Source organism: Emys orbicularis, chromosome 11 (assembly GCF_028017835.1).
Source record: "Emys orbicularis isolate rEmyOrb1 chromosome 11, rEmyOrb1.hap1, whole genome shotgun sequence".
NCBI lineage: Eukaryota > Metazoa > Chordata > Testudines > Emydidae > Emys > Emys orbicularis.
In genome coordinates, this window is record NC_088693.1 from 77,230,633 (window position 1) to 77,250,479 (window position 19,847).

At 54.2% G+C, this 19,847-nt stretch overlaps 1 protein-coding gene across 1 annotated transcript in view; it reads left to right on the forward strand.

Annotated features, from left to right (window-relative positions):
• COL6A2 (collagen type VI alpha 2 chain) overlaps window positions 1–19,847 on the forward strand; it is a 58,182-nt gene that overhangs the window by 16,505 nt on the left and 21,830 nt on the right. The window contains exons 7-22 of the mRNA XM_065413024.1: window positions 3,126–3,146; window positions 5,538–5,603; window positions 6,330–6,383; window positions 6,490–6,534; window positions 7,689–7,715; window positions 8,452–8,478; window positions 8,570–8,614; window positions 9,199–9,252; window positions 9,612–9,674; window positions 12,849–12,911; window positions 14,049–14,138; window positions 16,125–16,187; window positions 16,864–16,926; window positions 18,031–18,093; window positions 18,604–18,666; window positions 19,199–19,249. Of these exons, the coding sequence (XP_065269096.1) occupies window positions 3,126–3,146; window positions 5,538–5,603; window positions 6,330–6,383; window positions 6,490–6,534; window positions 7,689–7,715; window positions 8,452–8,478; window positions 8,570–8,614; window positions 9,199–9,252; window positions 9,612–9,674; window positions 12,849–12,911; window positions 14,049–14,138; window positions 16,125–16,187; window positions 16,864–16,926; window positions 18,031–18,093; window positions 18,604–18,666; window positions 19,199–19,249 (858 nt within the window). The remainder of the gene's footprint in view (window positions 1–3,125; window positions 3,147–5,537; window positions 5,604–6,329; window positions 6,384–6,489; window positions 6,535–7,688; window positions 7,716–8,451; window positions 8,479–8,569; window positions 8,615–9,198; window positions 9,253–9,611; window positions 9,675–12,848; window positions 12,912–14,048; window positions 14,139–16,124; window positions 16,188–16,863; window positions 16,927–18,030; window positions 18,094–18,603; window positions 18,667–19,198; window positions 19,250–19,847) is intronic.

Consider the following 19,847-nt stretch of genomic DNA (forward strand, 5'->3'; position numbering starts at 1 on the left):
AGTGCTTATGCCAGTACTGCTTAATCTATGTGTACACTATGGGGCCCATACCAGCATAGCCTCCTCGTGTAGACACAACCTACACCAACAGAAGGAGCTTTTCTGTCAGTGCAGGAATGCCACCTCCCCAAACAACATTGGCCACATTGAGAGAAGCACTCTTCCATCGACATAGTTGTGTCTGCACTGTCAGCATAGCTACGGCTGTCGGGGTGTGTTTTTTCACACCTGTAGCTATGTTGACATGGCTTTTAATTGCAGACCAAGCCTTACTCCACAGGGAATGAGGAGAATAATAAGCTATACTGGTATAAGCACCTTTATACCAGTAGAAGTGTGTCCACACTAGGCAGTTGTACCACTCTAACCCTCCCACCTGTTAGCAGAAGGGGTAAATCAGTACAAAAGGCATGTGCAGCCCAGGCCTGGGCCGGAGGTTGGGCACTGTTGAAGCAGCTGGCGCACACAGTTTAATAAGCTGATAAATAAATATTTAGGGGGGAAATTTGTGTCAGAGCCCCCTCCCCCCTGAAGATCATCCCAAGGAGAGAGATTATGATGGGCCAAGTCATCGCCTTTTATCGTCGCCGTGTCTGTGTTCCTTCCATATATCCTAGAAGCCCCGTAAGCCAGACTTGAGCCACCAGTTTTATGGTGAATTACTTTACTTCATAATGTTAGAATTGGTGCCAATACCTCTTTGTGGGAGGAGGGGATGTAAACGGTCAATCTGCAGTTCACCAGTCGCTCTCCTGGGTGAGGAAGGTTAGCTCCTGAAACCTGCATTTTGTCACTCTGGGAATGGCGGAGTCTCCACTGCTGTCAGTTTCCCTCTATTCGGAATAGGAGTCAGGGTGAAAAGAAGCTCCACCCCCAATCCTAAATCCCTCCCACAACCTCTCGGAGCAGGATGTCTCTGCTGGAGTGAAATGAAGTAGTTAGCCAGGCTGACACTTCACTGAGTTCTTGCCCCCTTGGGGTGAGAAGATCAGTTCACACCGACCTGAGGAGGTTAGATGCTGTCGGTCTCTCTGCATGCTCAGAAAGACCTGGGTACCCTGTGCAAGGCAAACTCTCAATACCAAGATAGGTAGAGCACTGTAAGCATTTACAGTTAGGTTTTCTCCAAAGCCATAAAGGGCTAGAAACGTTCAGGTGCTGAGCTCCCTCCAGATCTGACTTCAGTGACAACAGCAGATACTCAGCACCTTTGACAACCAGGGCATGTTTTTACAATGAAAGTTTGCTATTGCAGCAGCTGATGGACCCACAAGAAGTGTTCAGTGGATCCCCTACTCATATGCAAGCAGTTAAGAATGTGCATATGTGTCTGCAGGCTCAGGGTCTGACTAAAACATGATTGGTAAACTTCCTTAGGATTCTTACTGGTTTCATGTTCAAGGCTTAGTTAATTCTTTCTTTGTTTGCAGTGTCCAATTCTCCACCCCAGCAAACACGCTTGTACTTTACTAGGAAGGCTACAGACGTCCATAAGTCTTGAAAGGATCGGGGCCCAGATTTGCACAAAATCAGTGTTCCCCCAAATGTTAACCTCTTCTTCCCTCTTTGCACCATGCTGCACTAGATGTGACTGATCAGTGTATGCAGTCTAGTATTTAAAACTACAGTCTTACAGTCCACTTCAACTCATAACTAACAAAACCAACAGCCCTTATTTTCAGTGGAAACTCCTGGGTACTTGACACTGATGAAAATCAGGTAACCCACTCAAATGCCCAAATAATGAATTAGGAGCCAAAGTTTAGGACCACTTTAAAAAAAACCTTGGCAAACAAAGTCTATGAGAGAGAGAAGGTGGGTGAGGTAATATCGCGCTCAGAAGCTTGTCTCTCACCACCAGAAGTTGGTCCAATAAAAGATATTCCCTCACTCACCTTGTCTCTCTAATATCCTGGAACTAACATGGCTGCCACAGCACGGCATAATTAAGTTCATGGATGTTCTGTTCTATCCAAGTATTGTCTGACATAAATCCATCCTTTAAAACCTTATCGGCGTAATAGCACTCGAAGGCCTGTCCTGCAAATGCTCATGTACATGCTGAACGCTCTGCATGGGAGTCGCTCCATTGAAATCACACACTGCAACGGAGGGGAAGGATGGCCCTGTGGTGAGGGAATTAGCCCAGGACGTGGGAGAGCTGTGGGGGTCAAGTCCTGGCTCTGGTACAGATTTGCTGTGTGACCCTGGGCAAGTAACTTCACCTCTCTGTGCCTCAGATCCCATCTGTACAATAAGGACAACAGCCCTGCCCTGCTCATGGGGGGGACGTCCAGTACCAATTGTGAGGTGCCCAGACCCTAGGGTGATGGGGGCTAGAACATCTCAAAGGACAAAGCTGCAGTGACAAACACTCTCTGTTCCTAACCACCAATAACTGGGAAAAGGGGCCAAGACCTTGCCTTTCACTGTCACTCACTGAAAACACAGAGTTTTCAATACAATCCAGTTCCTGGCCCTGCCTCCGTAAAGCTCATGTACGTGCTCAGCTTTCGGCAGCGTGTGCCGTCCCTTTGACAGTAGCAGCGCTATGCACAGTGCGTAACATTACGCCCAAGTGCACATCTCTGCAGGACTGGCCCTACGGTCCCAGCTGGGGAAGGCGAATGTACTGCGCTCTTGCATTCTCTATGGTTTAACATGTGTACCAGTGATAAGTGCTACCGTACATGTAAAGGAGACAGAGCGAGTTAGCCCTTCTCTTTTCTTGAAAGGGGATGTCTCCTTTGCAGGAGTTCTGCAGTCTGTGGCCCCAGTCTGCAGGCTATTCCATCCAACAGGCCTGTGCTCCCACCCAGAGGCCTGGGCTCATACAGAACAATACGCAGAATCGGGGCCTTTGTCCTTGGACAACAGGATACCCAACCTATGTGTCAGAAATCAGAGTAGTCTCACCTCCGTATCTCACACCTGGGACTGAAAGTCACTACTGCTTGGGTTATTGTATGTTGCTTTTAAACCATACAACTACTGTCTCCCACTTTCCCTGCTCCTAGTGGGGAGTGCCAGGACTGCCCAGATCCAGGAGGAGGAGGCATGACAGGTCTCCTCATGCTTTTTTATTGAAATGATCTGATTTCTCTCTCTCTCTCTTTCTCTCACAGAAACATGAAGCCTATGGCGAGGTGAGTGAACAACACCTTCACGCAGCTTGCTCACGCCAATGAGATTGGATTGTACCACAGATGAGTAACCCTGATCCTGCACTGAGCTCCAGGCAGCTGGACCCCTGCACCCATGTGGAACTCAGTGTGGGGTCAGGGACAAGGTCGTGTTGCCTTTTAGTTAAAATGAAACAGCAGGATCCTCAGTTCCTGCCCTAAATCCCAGGTTAGTTTTGCTGAGCATAAATAAACAGCTGCTGTGTCCCCAGAGGTGGCTGCATTTCAGTGCTAGGCATAGTGATTTCTGCCTATATAAAGTTTTGTGAAGTGTTTCTGGCTCCTTCAGGCTGGAAGGAAATACACACAGATATGAAATTCTGGGTTAGAAAACAGCAGCAGGACCTAGCAGCCTGCATCACTGCCCTGGAGGCTGCAAAATCACCATCAGATGGAAGAGGCAGGCACTGCTCCCATGAGGCCATTTATTCCACTGTAATGGTTTGTTTTATTGAACTGCTTTGGGGAGTGAAAGAACTTAAGGATTCAATGCCCAGGCCAACGCGAACCAAGATCTTTCTCACTTCTTTATTTGTTCAACTTGTTTAATATCAAACTCTCGAGGGGCTCAGCTCTGTGGGTGTGGATAGTATTTAAGTACCTTAGCTGGCTTTTATGTCTCTTATAAAGACCCCTTCGGCCTACAGGAGCAAATCGGTGGCTGCATTCATGCTGTAGAGACAGCCCAGCTCTCATGCGCACATGGAGGCCCAACTTGGAGAGCTTTGTTCCAATAACACAGGCTGTGCAGCCCCTCCATTAATTCACTTAGTGTCACCTTGGACCTCTAGGGGAGAACATGGCGTTTTCCTGCCCACCTTCCTCAGGCAAAATCCCCAGGCACTTTGTGGCAGTTTTTCATGAGAAGAGCTGGCTGAGATCATAGCCTCAACTATCCTGCCTGACTGCCCAGAGCGGAGGGCAGCAGCAGACCCAGACCATAGACACCAGCATCGGCCATTACAGCGTTGGTTGATTAGTCCCCAGGCCTGCTGAGGAGAAAGGAGCAAAAATGTGCAAAGGGGTCTCGGCGGCATCCTGTACTTCAGAGGGAAGCGAATGTTTCAGTTGGTGTCTAGCCTCACCTATACTCCCATTGTCCGTTTATCTACCCACACAGACGTGCAGGAGAGCTTCAGATGCACTAGGACCCAAAGGGCATAAGAACTGCACAGAGATGCTCTTTAAACCCAACCAGGCCAGAGCGCCGTTAAGGCTAAGCGTTAACAGTCCCTGCTCCCCAGGGCTGCCCCCAGCCAGGCCAGGATGTGGGGGCTCCTGGCCGGTTCCCCTTCTGAAGTCTAGGGTGGGATTTTCCACCATGCTGCCTGGTGGCCCCACTCTGAGATTCCATCAGAGCAAACGAGGGTGTTCCCCCAAGGCCTATGGGAGCGGAGCTAGACTGACACTGGGCAGTGTCAGCATCCCAGCCTCAATGTTCCCTCAGGCTGGGTGCTGCCTAGGCCAAAACTCAGTGTATGCCCGGCCCAGCCCCTTGTTGCCAAGAAGGCTAACGGCATTTTGGGCTGTATAAGTAGGGGCATTTCCAGCAGATCGAGGGACGTGATCATTCCCCTCTATTCAACATTGGTGAGGCCTCTTCTGGAGTACTGTGTCCAGTTTTGGGCCCCACCCTACAAGAAGGATGTGGAAAAATTGGAAAGAGTCCAGCGGAGGGCAACAAAAATGATTAGGGGGCTTGACTTACGAGGAGAGGCTGAGGGAACTGGGATTGTTTAGTCTGCAGAAGAGAAGAATGAGATGGGATTTGATAGCTGCTTTCAACTACCTGAAAGGGGGTTCCAAAGAGGATGGATCTAGACTGTTCTCAGTGGTACCAGATGACAGAACAAGGAGTAATGGTCTCAAGTTGCAATGGGGGAGGTCTAGGTTGGATATTAGGAAAAACTTTTTCACTAGGAGGGTGGTGAAGCCCTGGAATGGGTTACCTAGGGAGGTGGTGGAATCTCCATCCTGAGAGGTTTTTAAGTTAAGGCTTGACAAAGCCCTGGCTGGGATGATTTAGTTCGGGATTGGTCCTGCTTTGAGCAGGGGGTTGGATTAGATGACCTCCTGAGGTCCCTTCCAACCCTGATATTCTATGATTCAGGCCTGAAACTCCAGGCTGGCTGCAGAGGGCAGGGCCCATACACAGAGCAGCAGCAGTCTCAGCCTTCTCGCTAGGGAGCCAGTGGGCACAGCGAGATCAGCTCCTGGGGACTGAGAATGAGGCTTCTGAAGGCCCCTAAAGGCTGCCAGTTGTTTCCATTACCTCTGTCATCCTGGCCTGGCTCTCCACCTGGCTTTCCCCACGCGTCGTGCCGCGTGCCTCATGTTTAATCTGGTTTATTTCAGTGCTACAAGATGAGCTGTCTGGAGATCACAGGCCCGCCTGGGCCCAAGGGCTACCGGGGGCAGAAGGTGAGTGACACACGCCTGGTGGGCAGGAGGGGCCGTGCTGGGTGAGTCCTTAGACTGCTGGGCTTGGGAACTGGGCGATGACACCGACCAGCCAAGCCCAAGCTGTCATTGCCTTTGCTGACCTGCAGGCTGCAAACCCCACAGCTGCAGCTGGGCTCTCCTTGGCTCATGCTGATTCACAGCCTGGAACAGAGAGAGGTGCAGGAAAACCCGTCCCCTGCGGCGTCACAAACCCAGCACCACCCCACTCTTGCTGTGCTGGAGACCAAAGGAACTGGGGACCCCTCCCCACTCCCAGTAACCACCCCTGTCACCCGGGCTCTAGGCTCACTCCTAACCACCCCCACAGGCTGCCCCAGGCCAGGCTCCCGTGGTGATCCTGATTCTCCTCTCTCCCCAGATGCCCCTTTCGTCTTCCCCTCCCCCACTCCCGGGGTGCCTGGGCAGTACCCCTCCCCCTGCACACTGTTCTCCCCAGGGCACGGCAGGGCAGCCCCAGCCAGTGCCCTAGGCTAGTACACTCAGTGAGGGGCAGCTGTCACACGCTGAGCTGGGATGCATAGTCCCCTGCCCACAAAGCAGAGCTCTGAGTCCATATTGTGTGTCCGTCCTCGGCGCTGAGCACAGCCCACTCCACTCTGGGCTGCGGGAGAGGGGCCAGCATGTGGTGCCCTCTGCTGACCACGAATGAAAAGTCACGCTGCTCTTTGTGTGCTTTATTTGCAGGGTGCAAAGGGGAACATGGGTGAACCAGGAGGTCCTGGGCTCAAAGGGCGACGGGTGAGTGGTGTCAAATCCCCCTTCCGCCTGCTGGCGAGCAGCACCGTGCTGGGTCAGCTGGAAACTGACTGACTTTGGACTAACTCCCATATCTTCTTTTTTTAAGGGTGACCCAGGTATCGAAGGTCCCATCGGATACCCTGGTCCCAAGGTAACGAATCCTGCGCCGGTGGCCGAGCTGTCTGCCTGCATTCTGGTTCGGATTCAGCAGCGGTGCGCGTGGCGTGTGTGCTGCGCAGCTGGCAGTCTAGTGCGCGGCTTCCAGCACCGCTGCGAGGCCATGGGGCTGGGGGAGGGCACACGGCCTGCCCCACAGCCTGCCAGAGTCAGTCACTTGTCTCCCCGGGACTTTGGAGCCGTCCACGAGAGAGGAGATTTTTGCTGAAGGGAATCTATTCAGCCGAATTTTGGCCTGCAGCATTGTGACAGCTGGGTGCAAGACATTGTTATAACAAGGCTTCCTGTCGGCTGTCTGCGTGGGCAGGACAGATGGCCCCTGCCCTTGCGCTACCGCAGCCCACCTCAGACATGCAGGGAGGCTGCAGCTGCAAGTAGCTGCTTGGCCAGACAGGTGCCCCTTGCCCTGCCCCCTGCAGGTCAGCAAACAGGCAGGCGCCCAGCCAGAGAGCGTTCCTCCGCCAGGGCCCTTTGCAGGTAGGCCTGGTCTCTAGCCACTGCTCATCAGCTCCGTGCCGCATGAGGGCGCTCGAGCAGGTGGGTGGTCCCTAAGCCCTTGGAAGGGCTTGGGGGAACAATCACCCTGCATGGAACCTGGAAGCGGACGAGGAGCCAGGGCAGCCTGGAGCACATCAGGAGTGTTACATGCTCCTGGCCCCCATTCCACTCAGCAGTCAGGTCCGTCCCGCCCACCACTGCGCCAGGGGATGCTTGAGTGGTGCCGCAGGTTAGCCCCGAGGAGGGGCATGGCAGGGACCAGCCTGGAGATTGATACTGTCTGTCAGCGCAGATCATTATCAAACAGGCAGAGTCTCCATGTTCCTGGAGGGCATTGCATGTTCGTTGGGTGGGAATGAACACGTGTCCAAAGGGGCCGGGTCTGATGGCACCCACAGGCTGAAAGCTCTGTCAGGATCCAGACACTGCTGTTCTGTGTTTGCACCAAGCAGTGTGGAGTGCTGGGGATCTCGGCCTGTCTATCTCTCACTCTAGCTGGCCGTCTCCTACTTTCTGCAATAGTTGCATCTCTGAGTCCATCTGCCTGCCTGCCCAGAGCCCTTCGCTTCCCCCACCTCCACCCACCCACAGACACTAACAGAAAGGTTTTTGTGTTTTTTCTTGCCCTAGGGTATTCCTGGTCTGAAAGGAGACAAGGTAAGAAAGAGCCTCTGATGCTGGTCTCTGAGCACTGTGCAATGGGCCAGTGGGGCATTTCCACGGGTGCATGTTTAGAGACGGGGCTGGGAACAATAGTAGTAGTAGCTGGGAAAATGAGGAGGAATATTCTACAAGGATTTTGTTCATAGTGGAACTTGACTGTGGGCATCTCTCCATGTTTGTGGCCTCTCCCCCACACGTCTGTGCTTTAACTTTGAAATGCACTTTCCATGTAGTAAAGGTAGCAGACTCCCACGACTGAATACTCATCGCCAGTGAACTCAGAATTGTAGATTCAAAGGTAGTATTTGAAATCGAAGTATGTTGGTAAATTACATAAATCATCCTAGGTGGGAGCAGAAACAGTAGCATGTGATTTATGCAACTAAGCAACACGTGGCCAGACCAGGGCTGGTGTAGGCCAGGGTAGTTCCCAGGAAGTCAATGCAGATATGCCAGTTTTCGCCAGCTGAGGATCTGGCTCAGGGTGTGGCGCATTGACAACAAACTGCCCCATGTCTGTGCCTGCGGGAGTGAGGAGGGGGTGCTGCGAGGATGTAACTGAATCGTTGCCCGTAACGAACAAATCTGAGAACTTGGTGATCTGCTTGCAAACACTTCATGAGCAGAAAGGGGCGGGGAGAGGGCAGCTAGGACACAGTGGTCGTCATTAGGAGGGGTGAGCGGTGCAGTGTACCCAGAGCTGACTACGCATTGTCCCCTTTCTCCGCAGGGCGAGTTTGGAGGCGACGGCCGGAAGGTAAGAAGGCACCTTTCATGCAGCACCTATCCCAGCTTAGAGCCTCAGAGAGTCTCTAGCAAGCTAATTACTTCTTTTCCTTTGGTCCCAGGGGGCAGCTGGTTTCGCAGGAAGGAACGGCACCGATGGACAGAAGGTAACGCCACACAAGGGACAAGCCATGCCCAGTCCAGCTCCGGTGTTCTGGTCGTTTACTGATGGGGTTTCCCGATGCCTGAGGCTGGAGAGAAGCTGTTGCCATCGATGAAAGTGAAATACAAGAAAATATCAGAGAATTCTTTCCTGGGGGCGGGCAGGATCTGTCCCTCTCCCGTACCTGCCAAAACACCTTCCACAGACCAGCCTTCAGCCCTCCCTTGTACACCTCCTCTGGGCACTGCGGGGACCTCAGCACCCACAGAGCCCAGCATGAAAAAGGGACTTGATATATAGGCAGGGCATCTCTCCCGTGCCCCCTCCAGGGTGCTGAAGCTGCCTCCCCGCACCACCTGCAGGGCATCACTGCTGCCTGCCAGGCGTTTCACCAACACGCCCAGGGCTGTGCTCTCTTTTTTTGTTTAAGGTCGATATTTGCAGTCCCTCTCTATCTGGGATCCTTGTGCCAGACCCTTGTGATTAGCTTTGGGGTTCAATTATTTACTGTGATAGACCAGAAACTCCTAATTCTTTCCCCCTGACTCTCCGGTTTTCTCTCCCCTCTTTCTGTTGTAACCTCTGCAGGGCAGTCTGGGACGGATTGGATCCCCTGGCTGTAAGGGAGACCCTGGGGACAAGGTAGGAATGTTTTCTTGTGCTTAATCAGCCAAGGTGCGGTTCACCATCGCAGGGCAGGCTTAGCCTGCATCACAAGCAGTGAGTCTCCCTGCCCAGTTGTCACGCTGTCCAGTGCTGGGCCGTGCACGAGAGCGCAGTGTGGAACGCACACCACGGTCTCCTGCTGATGCACAAGGGGAGCAGCAAGGTAATGAGAGCTGGCCTCTGTTTTGTTCCCACTAGCAGCAAGTTGAGGCCATTCTTGTATCTGAAGCTGCTCTCACTGCAAAGTGATTTTCTAGGGGAGGTGTTTTATCTGGTGGAGAGCGACGCACTGTTATTACTGCAGGCAGACGGTTCTTTGTCCTTTCCCTCCCTAGGGCCCTGATGGTTACCCAGGAGATGCAGGAGATCAAGGAGAAAAAGGAGATGAAGGCGTAAAGGTATGTGAATTCCAAACCAGAGAGCAGAGCGGCAGAGTCTGGACAGAGCACCAAGCGGGAGAGCTAAAATCCCCAGGCCACAGCTGTATCCATCAGCGGAGCAGTGCCCAGTTCCGCCCGCGGTGGACACAGCCCAGTGGGGAATGGAAATGCAGAGAAAGTGGGAGACTTCCCCTGAGAATGTGTTGCTCAGTTTCTGCTTCCTTTACCTTGTGTGCGCTGGGGTGACTTCTGAAAGGCACCTGTGATCCCCCAGCCCTTGTTTGTGCCTTCTGGGTAACTGTCAGAATAAGAGGTTGCGTGTGTGTGAGCGCAGAGTTCACAGCAGTACAACTGTGGCGATCGATGCCGAGTTTCCGAAGGCTGTTGGAGAGTGCTGCGCTGCTGCAGCAGTTGTGTGACACAGCCACTAGATGGCGCATGGGAGGGACTCCAGCTGAGCTGGAGAGGACAGGAGGAGGTGGCTTGTTTGGAGTCCTGCCTGTGTCCCTGTGAGGCTATAAGAACCCCCCACCCCCCCACACACACACCCTGTTCTGAGCTGGTCTAGCTCAGGTCTGTAGCCTGATTTGGGGTGTGTTAATGATGTTGATTTAATTTATCAACTTAATTTAATTTCATGTAATTATTTTTAATTAATAATGATTAATTACAAATATTAATAGTGTGGGTTTGTGGCTCGCCAATCTGTTTGATCAGAAGATAAAGTTCTTGTCCCGAATCAGGCTCCACAGAGTTTATAAAGTGACCCTCAGGGTATGACAGGAAGCTCATACTGAGGCAGATATGGTCATAAAGACTTTTTATTAAAATTAATGAAATAGTAAGTAAATGGTAAAACAGTTAGAATTACAAAATTATAATTGTATCACAGTTATTTAAGACATACATATGGTAATACAATATTATGTGTGGCAACCTTTGGTTAATACTCACCCCCTGTTTTGATAACCTGGTGTTGGAAGACACAGGACCTTGCCTCTGGCGGTTCCGATTTCACACCTCTTGCAGGGGTGTGCAGAGGAAACAAATGCGAAGAGCTGTCAAAGCTGTTTACTCTCTAACTTAACTAAATAAAAACTAAATGGAAAATAAAGCTTTAGGGAAACCAAACTTAGCCTAGTCCCCTTAAAACTTAAAGTTTGAAAAGAAACTAAGTACGGCCTATTAATAGTTAATAGCCGTCGTAGATGGGGAGCATCGATACGTAGTTGAAGATGGAGACAATGAAGAGTAGATAGATAGATAGATCGACCCCAATAGCGAGGTGGATCGCCTTTTTATAAGCATAAATGCCGGAAATCCTTCCTCTTATGCCCAAATTTCATTCCTCCCCCACAGAAATGTTAGGGGGCACTTACCCCATAGGCTAGTATGGATGTGCGTGCGGATGATAGGTACGTGCGCACTTGTGGTGTACTGGTTACGTCTGTGGGTACAACTTTGAAAAATCCCCTCTGCCATCCTTCATTGTCTATTGGTCTAGGGAAAGGTCTTAGACATAGGCGGGGGTGCTTTGTCTATTTGGGTAATAAATGTAGGCCAACTTTACTTTTCTGGGTAAAAGGTCCCGATATAGATATGCTAACTTTGCCTTAGCTTAACATACAGGTTTTTGGCCTGTAGGTCTCTTGCATTACAGCCAAACTTATTTTTAATATAAATCTATAAACCTATTACAATACATCACATACATAAACTTATAAGAAAAGATAGATCTATGCAAGCAAGCAGATTAATCCTTAGGGCTACACGCCCCCTTTGACGGGGTGGTTTGCACCAATGAACCCCATCACATAGATAGGATTTAGTATCTGTGGGGACAGTTTCAACACCAGTTTCATACCTGGGCAGATTTTGGTATGTATCTAGAACGGGCACCATGTATACATATTCATGTTCCTCACCACGTGGTGCCTGTCTAGGTGTCTGTCTAGGTTTTGGCTTTGGTTTGTTGGATTTATACTGCAGGCAACCTAAAATAAGGAAATTAATTCCAATTGCAATTCCTTGGATAAACCACCCATTCTTTTAATCCAAAATTTTCCCTGGGAGTTGTTGCAGGCTCATTACTTTCATTCATTAATCGGGTAATAACTTGTTGGGCTTTGTCCATATCGTTAGTAATTTGGATGAGGTGAGTCTCCTTACGAGCCATTAATGATTTTAGCTGTAACCCTAATGGGGGAATGTAGACAAGAAAGGTGGGTGTGCTTTGGATAGTTAAATCCTGATAGGCTGGGTCGGACTGAATAATGGTGATGTTCTCAAAAGTGGGAATAGGGGAAATAGCTTGATTTCCTATTAAAGTGGGTTATTTTGGAGTAAAACAAAAATTTGGCTCTGTGACAGGACACTCCAAGGGACCATATTGGTACCTCTTTTGGTTGGTAACCACGCAAAATTGGTTACTTCCAGCATAGGTCACCCTCTCCATCGGAGTCTTCCACTTGGTCAGCCTCACCAGACATGACAATGATGAATTCTGTATTTTCTCTCCCTGTAGTCCACACAAAACAGTGTCTGTTTCAAACACGTTACACCTACAGATATACTGAGGCCCTTTCTCAGAACAACAGGCCATCTGTGGCACTTTCCACGTCTGAGTTGGAGTGTGAGAGACCACGAGGGGAGATGCATTAATGCGTTCCCTATAGATGTCGTCTTCGAGGTGACCTATAGAATGGACAGCAACCAATTGCCTGTACACATCCTTGTCTGGGTCAAACACTGGTAACGAGACTGTGAATGAGACATACAAGGATCGTGTCATCATACAATCTTTCGAAAGAGAACCACTGTCTCGGTTGGGGTGAGGTGTCACAGATCCCATCTCTCTCATAGCACCCACTGACAAAAGCTGGCACAACTCCAAACAAGTGGACCATTCCTTTTCCAGCTTTTGAAACCACTTGGGACAGTACCAATTTAACAATTGCTCATCTTTAATTAGGTCAGGAACTTTTCCCAGTCTTAAGGATTGTAATGCGTCAGTAATTGTACTTGCAACATATTCTCCATATGCAGAGCATATAATCTCTTTCCCCAAATGTTGATCCCTGTGCTGATCATTGTTTAAAGCGATTAACGGGTCAGAACAGATGCCCTGGCTGAGGCTCTTGTGTGAGCACACCGAGTTGGTCGCTCGTGACCATTGTTCTCTTGCTGTTTCAGGGAGATCCTGGCCGCCCTGGCCGCAACGGACCCCAGGGATCCCCAGGAGAAAAAGGAAACAGGGTAAGTTCCCCGCCATGCTGGGAGCAGGCCCCTCCCTCTGGAACCCATCTGTGATACCCTGGGGCCACAGATAAAAATACTCACAGGCCCAGTAGTCCTGGGGCAACTGCAGCATACAGCAAGGCTGCCATATCGGCAGCTCAAACACACGGGCCATGGCCCAGCCACTCTGGGAGCTGATATCTGCCTGATGGCAGGTGTGAGCCCTACCATTGCTGTAACAAGCAGGGGACGTGCGCACGCCTGCCAGTGCCCCAGGTGACACTGAAGGAGACTCCTCCTGCAGTTCACCGGGTGGCTTGGAGCAGACGCAGTGGCAGTGGCTAATAGAGTCACTGGGAGATATGGTAGCAGTGCTGCTGTAGTGGAAAGGGAAATCCGTTCTGTGCTGCACAACCACTAGACAAAAGAAGTGAAAGTTACAGCTGGGAGTGGTGGGGATTCCAAAGAGTGCCTGCGGCCAGGGGCATGGCCGGGGTGGGGGGGCAGGGGCAGGGGCTGCGCCCCTGCGGCCAGGCATGCGCGGGGGGGCTAGAACCTCTGCTTCCTGGCACAGGGGACCATGCAGGCTCTGCCTCTCCAGAAAATCCCTTGCTTTGCATCTGTCCTCCTCATTCCCAGCCCTTCGTTGTGTGTGCTGGGCCCCGATGCAGCCTTCCCAGCAGTAACCCCACTGCTCACCATTGGTTGGCACTGGCAGCTGTGGCAGGAGCTTTTGCATCACAAAAGCAAACCGTAGGGACTAACAGCTCACAGCAGTAGCAGAGGTCCTGCCCCCTCACTCAGGGGTCAGTGCCTCAGTGTTCCTCCAGAAAACAACTCGGATTGCACAGGGCGCAGCTGCTGCGGGGGTGCCTGGGCTGGGGGGGCAAAGGGCCAGGAGCTCCTCCCCAGTGGCCAGTCACAGTCCCTGGGGTCCCTGATCAGGGGCAGGGACAGGGGTGTCTGGCAGGAGGGGGAGCCAAGCCTCTAGGAGCCCAATCCCCCTGCACCGCACTGTGCTGAGGCTGGAGTGTTTGGTGTGGGTGGCTGGGTGGGGAGGGGTGTGGCTGGGGGATGTGTGGGTGGTGTGACCCCTGCTGTCTGGTCTGCCTGCTCTCATCAAACACACTCTGATTATTTCCTTTCTTTGCAAAGGGACCTAAAGGAAACAACGGAGCCCCTGGGAGCCCTGGTACCAAGGGAGGCAAAGGAGGCCCAGGACCTGCTGGACCCAAGGGAGAGCGGGTGAGATCCCGAGGGGTTCCCCTATCCCTGCGCGCTGCATACACCTCGCAGTGGGTGATCCCGGCGCCCGGCAGGCACACTGATTGTCCCCGCAGGAAAGGCAACTAAACCGCATTCCTGCAGTGAGCTGGCAAGGCTGGCATCCCCTGCCCGCCCTGCCCGCAGCACCCCCAGGGGACCCCCAGCAGGGAACCGCAGGGATTCGAGCTCCTTGTCTGTCGCAGTCAGAACTGGGATGTAAGACACTATCTTTCGGCTCTTGATTGCAAAGGAAACCTTGAAAACCTGAAGAGAGAGGTCTGCCTGAGTCTGCAGCCAGCCTGAAACACTAGGTCAGAGGGATGTGGGACTGGCCCCATTCACCTGCATTGATTCTGCAAACCCAAAGATCACCAGTTAAAGTCCACAAAGTCCATAATTCACTCTGTTCACTTTAACAGAAACACCCAGCTAATGTGCTACCCCCAGGCCCAAATCACCTCTCTCCTCAGCTGCCCCCTTGCCAGCTCCCCCAGAGCTGTGCTTGCAGGCGATAGGATACTAAGAGCAGAAACTGACAATGCAAGGGCAGTGGAGAATCAATTGATTTTCAGATCAAAAGAAAGTCCCGGCCCTTAGAACGGCTGGACTGAGCGTAACATCCCTTGTCAGATTTCCTCCATTCAAACCCTCCGCGCTTCACTTACACGAAGCTGCTGCAGAATCCTCAGTGCTGTTCTCAGGCATGGCAGAATCCAGGGAACTAGCTACAGACTGTGGGCCAGCTCCCCGGCGGGGGCATAAATCAGCACAAGTCCTTTGAGCCGATTGGCCAGCTCCCCGGCGGGGGTAAATCGTCAAAGCTCCTTTGAGCCGATTGGCCAGCTCCCCAGCAGGGGGGTAAATCGGCACAGCTCCTTTGAGCCGATTGGCCAGATCCCCGGCGGGGGGTAAATCGGCACAGCTCCTTTGAGCCGATTGGCCAGCTCCCCGGTGGGGGGTAAATCGGCACAGCTCCTTTGAGCCGATTGGCCAGCTCCCCGGCGGGGGGTAAATCGGCACAGCTCCTTTGAGCCAATTGGCCAGCTCCCCGGCGGGGGGTAAATCGGCACAGCTCCTTTGAGCCGATTGGCCAGCTCCCCGGTGGGGGGGTAAATCGTCAAAGCTCCTTTGAGCCGATTGGCCAGCTCCCCGGCGGGGGGTAAATCGGCACAGCTCCTTTGAGCCAATTGGCCAGCTCCCCGGCAGGGGGGGGTAAATCGGCACAGCTCCTTTGAGCCGATTGGCCAGCTCCCCGGCGGGGGTAAATCGTCAAAGCTCCTTTGAGCCGATTGGCCAGATCCCCGGCGGGGGGTAAATCGGCACAGCTCCTTTGAGCTGATTGGCCAGCTCCCCGGCGGGGGGGTAAATCGGCACAGCTCCTTTGAGCCGATTGGCCAGCTCCCCGGCGGGGGGTAAATCGGCACAGCTCCTTTGAGCCGATTGGCCAGCTCCCCGGCGGGGGGTAAATCGGCACAGCTCCTTTGAGCCGATTGGCCAGCTCCCCGGCAGGGGCGTAAATCGGCACAGCTCCTTTGAGGCGATTGGCCAGCTCCCTGGCGGGGAGGTAAATCGGAGTCGATCTGTTGGAGTCAGTAGATGAGTTCCAATGGCTGGAAGCTGACACTAGGCAAATTCAAGCTAGAACTAAAGCCCCGTTTTTAGCAGAGCGGAATTAACCATTTGTATCCCTGTGGGAGCTGCGCTGTGATGACTCTCCTAAGAAAATGTTCGGCTCTTGCTTAACAACAAACCCAGCCGCTTCACACCACAGGGCAGCGCAGCACAACGAGGCCTTGGGTGCTCTCTGCTCCCGTCCCGGGGGCCACGCGCTGCCGAGGGAGAGGAAGGAGAAGTGAATCGCGGGTGGGGAGGGGGGACATCACAGGGCAGTAAAGCCACAGCAGGTTAACTGAGCTGGTTTCCACCTTTGAGTCCCGTCTCTCTGATTGGTGTCTGTGTGCGCAGGGTCGTCGCGGGGATCCAGGGACAGAAGGCAGCCCGGGGACCACTGGGACCAAGGGAGAGAAGGTGAGTGCAAGGGCACCAGAGCACAGCAGGGGATGACGTGCACAGCGGCCGGGCTGAGAGCCTCCCCACAATGCTACCAAGCTACCTATGGGCCCCAGTCTCCCCTCCTGCGGCCCCGGGGGACAGCAAAGGCAGGCTGGGCTTGGCTGGGGCACACTTGCTTCTGCCAATCGGACAGTCGGGAGGCGAGCAGGCTGAGTGCACGGGCTGAGCCGGGCTCTCCAACCTCAGCTCAGAGGAAGGGGCAGCTCAGGAGGGAGGCGTGGACGTGGGCTGCCTTCGGATCCATACCCTGAGAGACAGAGCCGTCCGTCCACCCCCACACAGGCCCTGGCTCCTGCAGTCATGGAGGGGGGGGTCTCTGGTAGAGGAGTGCCCCGCAGCATTCTAGCGACCCCACTAGCAGACGCAGGAGCAGCTGGGGGGGTCCTGCTCCACCTGGAGTCAGGGGGGCCTGACCTGGGGCTGAGGGGGCGGAGAGAGGGCAGGGGTGGACACTCCAGGCTGTGAGGGGGGCTGAGGACACCTTGCCCTTGCAGCACCCACCCCAAAGAAAGGAACTGGGCGTGGGCCTCTCCTGAGGTGGCGCCTAGGGCTGGGGCCCTCATCAGCTGAGACACGGCCCAAGGGCAGCGCCGGACAGTGAGCGTATCTTACGACCTTTTTCTGCCAACAGGGAGACCCCGGCCCCGAAGGCCTCCGGGGCCTGCCTGGAGAAGTCGGCAGCAAAGGAGCAAAGGTAAGCACGAATTACAGGCTCGGGGCAGCCAGCAGAGGGAATGGCTCATTGGCCACTGAAGCTCTCCCAAGCCCGTGCAGGATCGCCCCCTGCAAGGCGGCCCTCAGAGGAGCTGTCTCCACAAAGTGTGCGGAATATCCGCCCCCCATTTCCGACGACAGCGCGTGTGCCCTTCCTCCGAGCCCCCGGCAGGCCCCGCTCTCCAACCCCGTGTGGAGCTGCTGCCCGTGGCTGTGTGAGAGCCGAGCCTGCCTGCTGCGTGTCCCCTCGTGCTGCCCTCCATCACACGGGAGGGCTGCGCAGAGGGCAGGAATCTGTCCAGATGCTGTGCACGGTCATGCAGGCAGGTCTCCCAGCCATAAGGAGATCGGAGCCTGGTGTGGGAAGCCACATTTCCCTCTCCCCAATACCCGCCCCCCACAGCCACGTCCCTGTAATCTGGGTTCTGGAGAGAGGTTTCTTTAGCCCTTCTCTCCCTTTCCACAATGCCACAAACGTGAGAAGCCCTGGCCACCTGCTGCCCCTCTTGTGCTTGGCCCCAGGATGGAGAGGCAGCTGCTTGTGGCTGACCGGGGGGGTGTCAGCTGGGAAGGAGCCCCCAGAGAGCCAGCCAGGGGGTGGCCCAAAGCAGAGGAAGCGGGAAAGAGGCCCACTGGCACCGCCCCTGGCAGGAACGCTGAGCTAGGCCTTCCCCGATAGCATAGCCCTGCCCGGGGAGCAGAGTTCGAATGCTGAGCACTTTGTCCCGTGTCAGCCGGGGAAGGGCACATCGCACTGTGTGCTCAGGCAGACGCTCTGCCGTGAGATAGTACAGCGCCAGGAGAGCGTCCCTCGGGCAATCTGCACCCCCGGAGCAGCAGCGAGAGGCTTCCCCTGGGAGAGGGGACGCTAACAGCAAAAGGTTCACCACTCAGAGGTGCCCAGATGGGAGCCTAGGACTGCCCAGGTGCCCTGGTTGACCCCACCCCATCCAATGCCCTGCTGCAAGTGGCACCTGCCCTGACGGTGCTGCGTACACTCTGCACTGCCCGTTGGATGCTGAGAGCTGGTGTGTGCCTGTCTGCTCACAGTGTGGTGACCTGTCTCCTTGCTTTGTTCCTCAAGGGCGATCGAGGACTGCCGGGGCCCCGAGGCCCGCAGGGTGTCGAGGGAGAGCCAGGCAGGCCTGTAAGTTTCCCGGTGATTGCGGAATAGTGAGTGACTTTGATAACAGCCCCCAATATTTACAAAGAATGATACGAACGTCCGCTCACCCTTCCCACCTCCCAGCAGTGGGGCCAGCATGTTTTACAGATGGGCACAGGGACAGAGCCAGGATCAGAATCCAGGGCCCGTTCAGTGGCTCCTGCTGCTGTGTTCGGTCCACTAGGCTGCACTGCCTCTCTCAGGCCTGACTTCCTGGTCGCTTGGCCAGAGCTGCCCCTTTGCACCCTGGTTTAGTTTGTGGTTAATTCCAGCGTCACTTGGTGGCAGTAGTGGTTTCCCTCTGGAGCCCATTAATGCCAGAAGAGTTAGGTGCATGGGCCCTGCGGGGACGCGAGCAGCAATTGAAATGTGGAATTGTTCTGTGTTACTTTAACCCCCCGTATCCCCCAAGCCATCCACAACACCATGCCCTGGCCCAGTGTGCGATCGGTGTCCTCTGCTTATCCTGCTCTCTCCCACGCTGTCTTGCAGGGATCTAGTGGGAACCCAGGCGACAAGGGCCCAAGGGGCAACCAAGGGCCCCCAGGACAAAAGGTAAAGTCTAGACGTACGTCCAGTGCAGTAGAAAGGGGGGAACCAACGGCTTCACCTGTGTACTCCATGGGGGCAGTGAACGCCCCCACCTCAGTCTGCACCTCTAAGACCCACTCTGGGTTCTCACCTGCCCCCTCCAGCCGTGGCAGCTTAGTCCTTCCCCTGGCCAAAGCCACGCTGGTGACACCTGGGTGAAGCGTCCAGGCCCACGCCGGCTCCCTGTCCAAACTCTCCTCCCGTCAGGCAGCCCTGCTGTTTCTGGAAGGCTGGTGCTGTTGGTTTCAGAGTCCTGTGCTGAAGTCATTGCTGTCCATGGCTTCTCTTAGCCCCATTCCTCTGCCTTACAAACCAGGATGCTCCTTCTAGAGCGCTGCAGGGCCCAGCGGCTAGCTAAGCCAGTGACCCAAATGCAGAGATTGCGGGTATGTCTTCTAGAGAGAGAAACTCCCCGACTCACTGGTGTCGCTAGCTCAGCCCGTGCTGGGTTTTAACATTCTGGCTTCACTGAACCGTTCTCTCTTTCCCCCCAAAGGGAGACCAAGGCAGACCTGGCTTCAGCTACCCTGGCCCCATAGGACTTAAGGTACGTATGGCTCAGGCAGAGGCGGATTAAGCTTTTGTGGGGCCCTGGGTCAGAGCAAGTGGGGGGGCCCTCCCCACCCCTTCTGCTTGCAGTCCCCCCAGCTTCCTCCCTGCACTCCTGCTGGGGAAAGGGGGTTGGGTCGCAGGAGCGCCGGGCAGGCGGAGCGGGTTGGGGCACAGGGGCACCCATTTTTCTGGGGGCCCCCAATTGGCCGGGGCCCCTGGCCATGGGTCCCATTGGCCCAGTGGCTAATCGGCCACTGGGCTCAGGCAGCACATTCCTGCCCGGCACACTCGCTGCTCTGGCTGCAGCAGGCTGTGCAGGGGAAGTCCCAGCTCTCCGGGCTGAGCCATTTGAGAGACGCAGAGGAGGGAGCTTCTGGGAGGAAGCCTTGTTGGAGCCAGATCCGGAGAAAGGGGAAAGCTGCTGTCCCGGCGATAGCGCGGCAGTCAGCTGAGCGGCCTGGCATCACTCTGCAGCTGAATCCTTCCCACACAGCAGAGGGGCAGGCGTGGAAGGAGCGGTGAGAGGCTGGCAGGAGGGTTCCATTGTCAGGATGAAGCATTATTGCTCCCCTGAATCAGTAGGAACATAATGG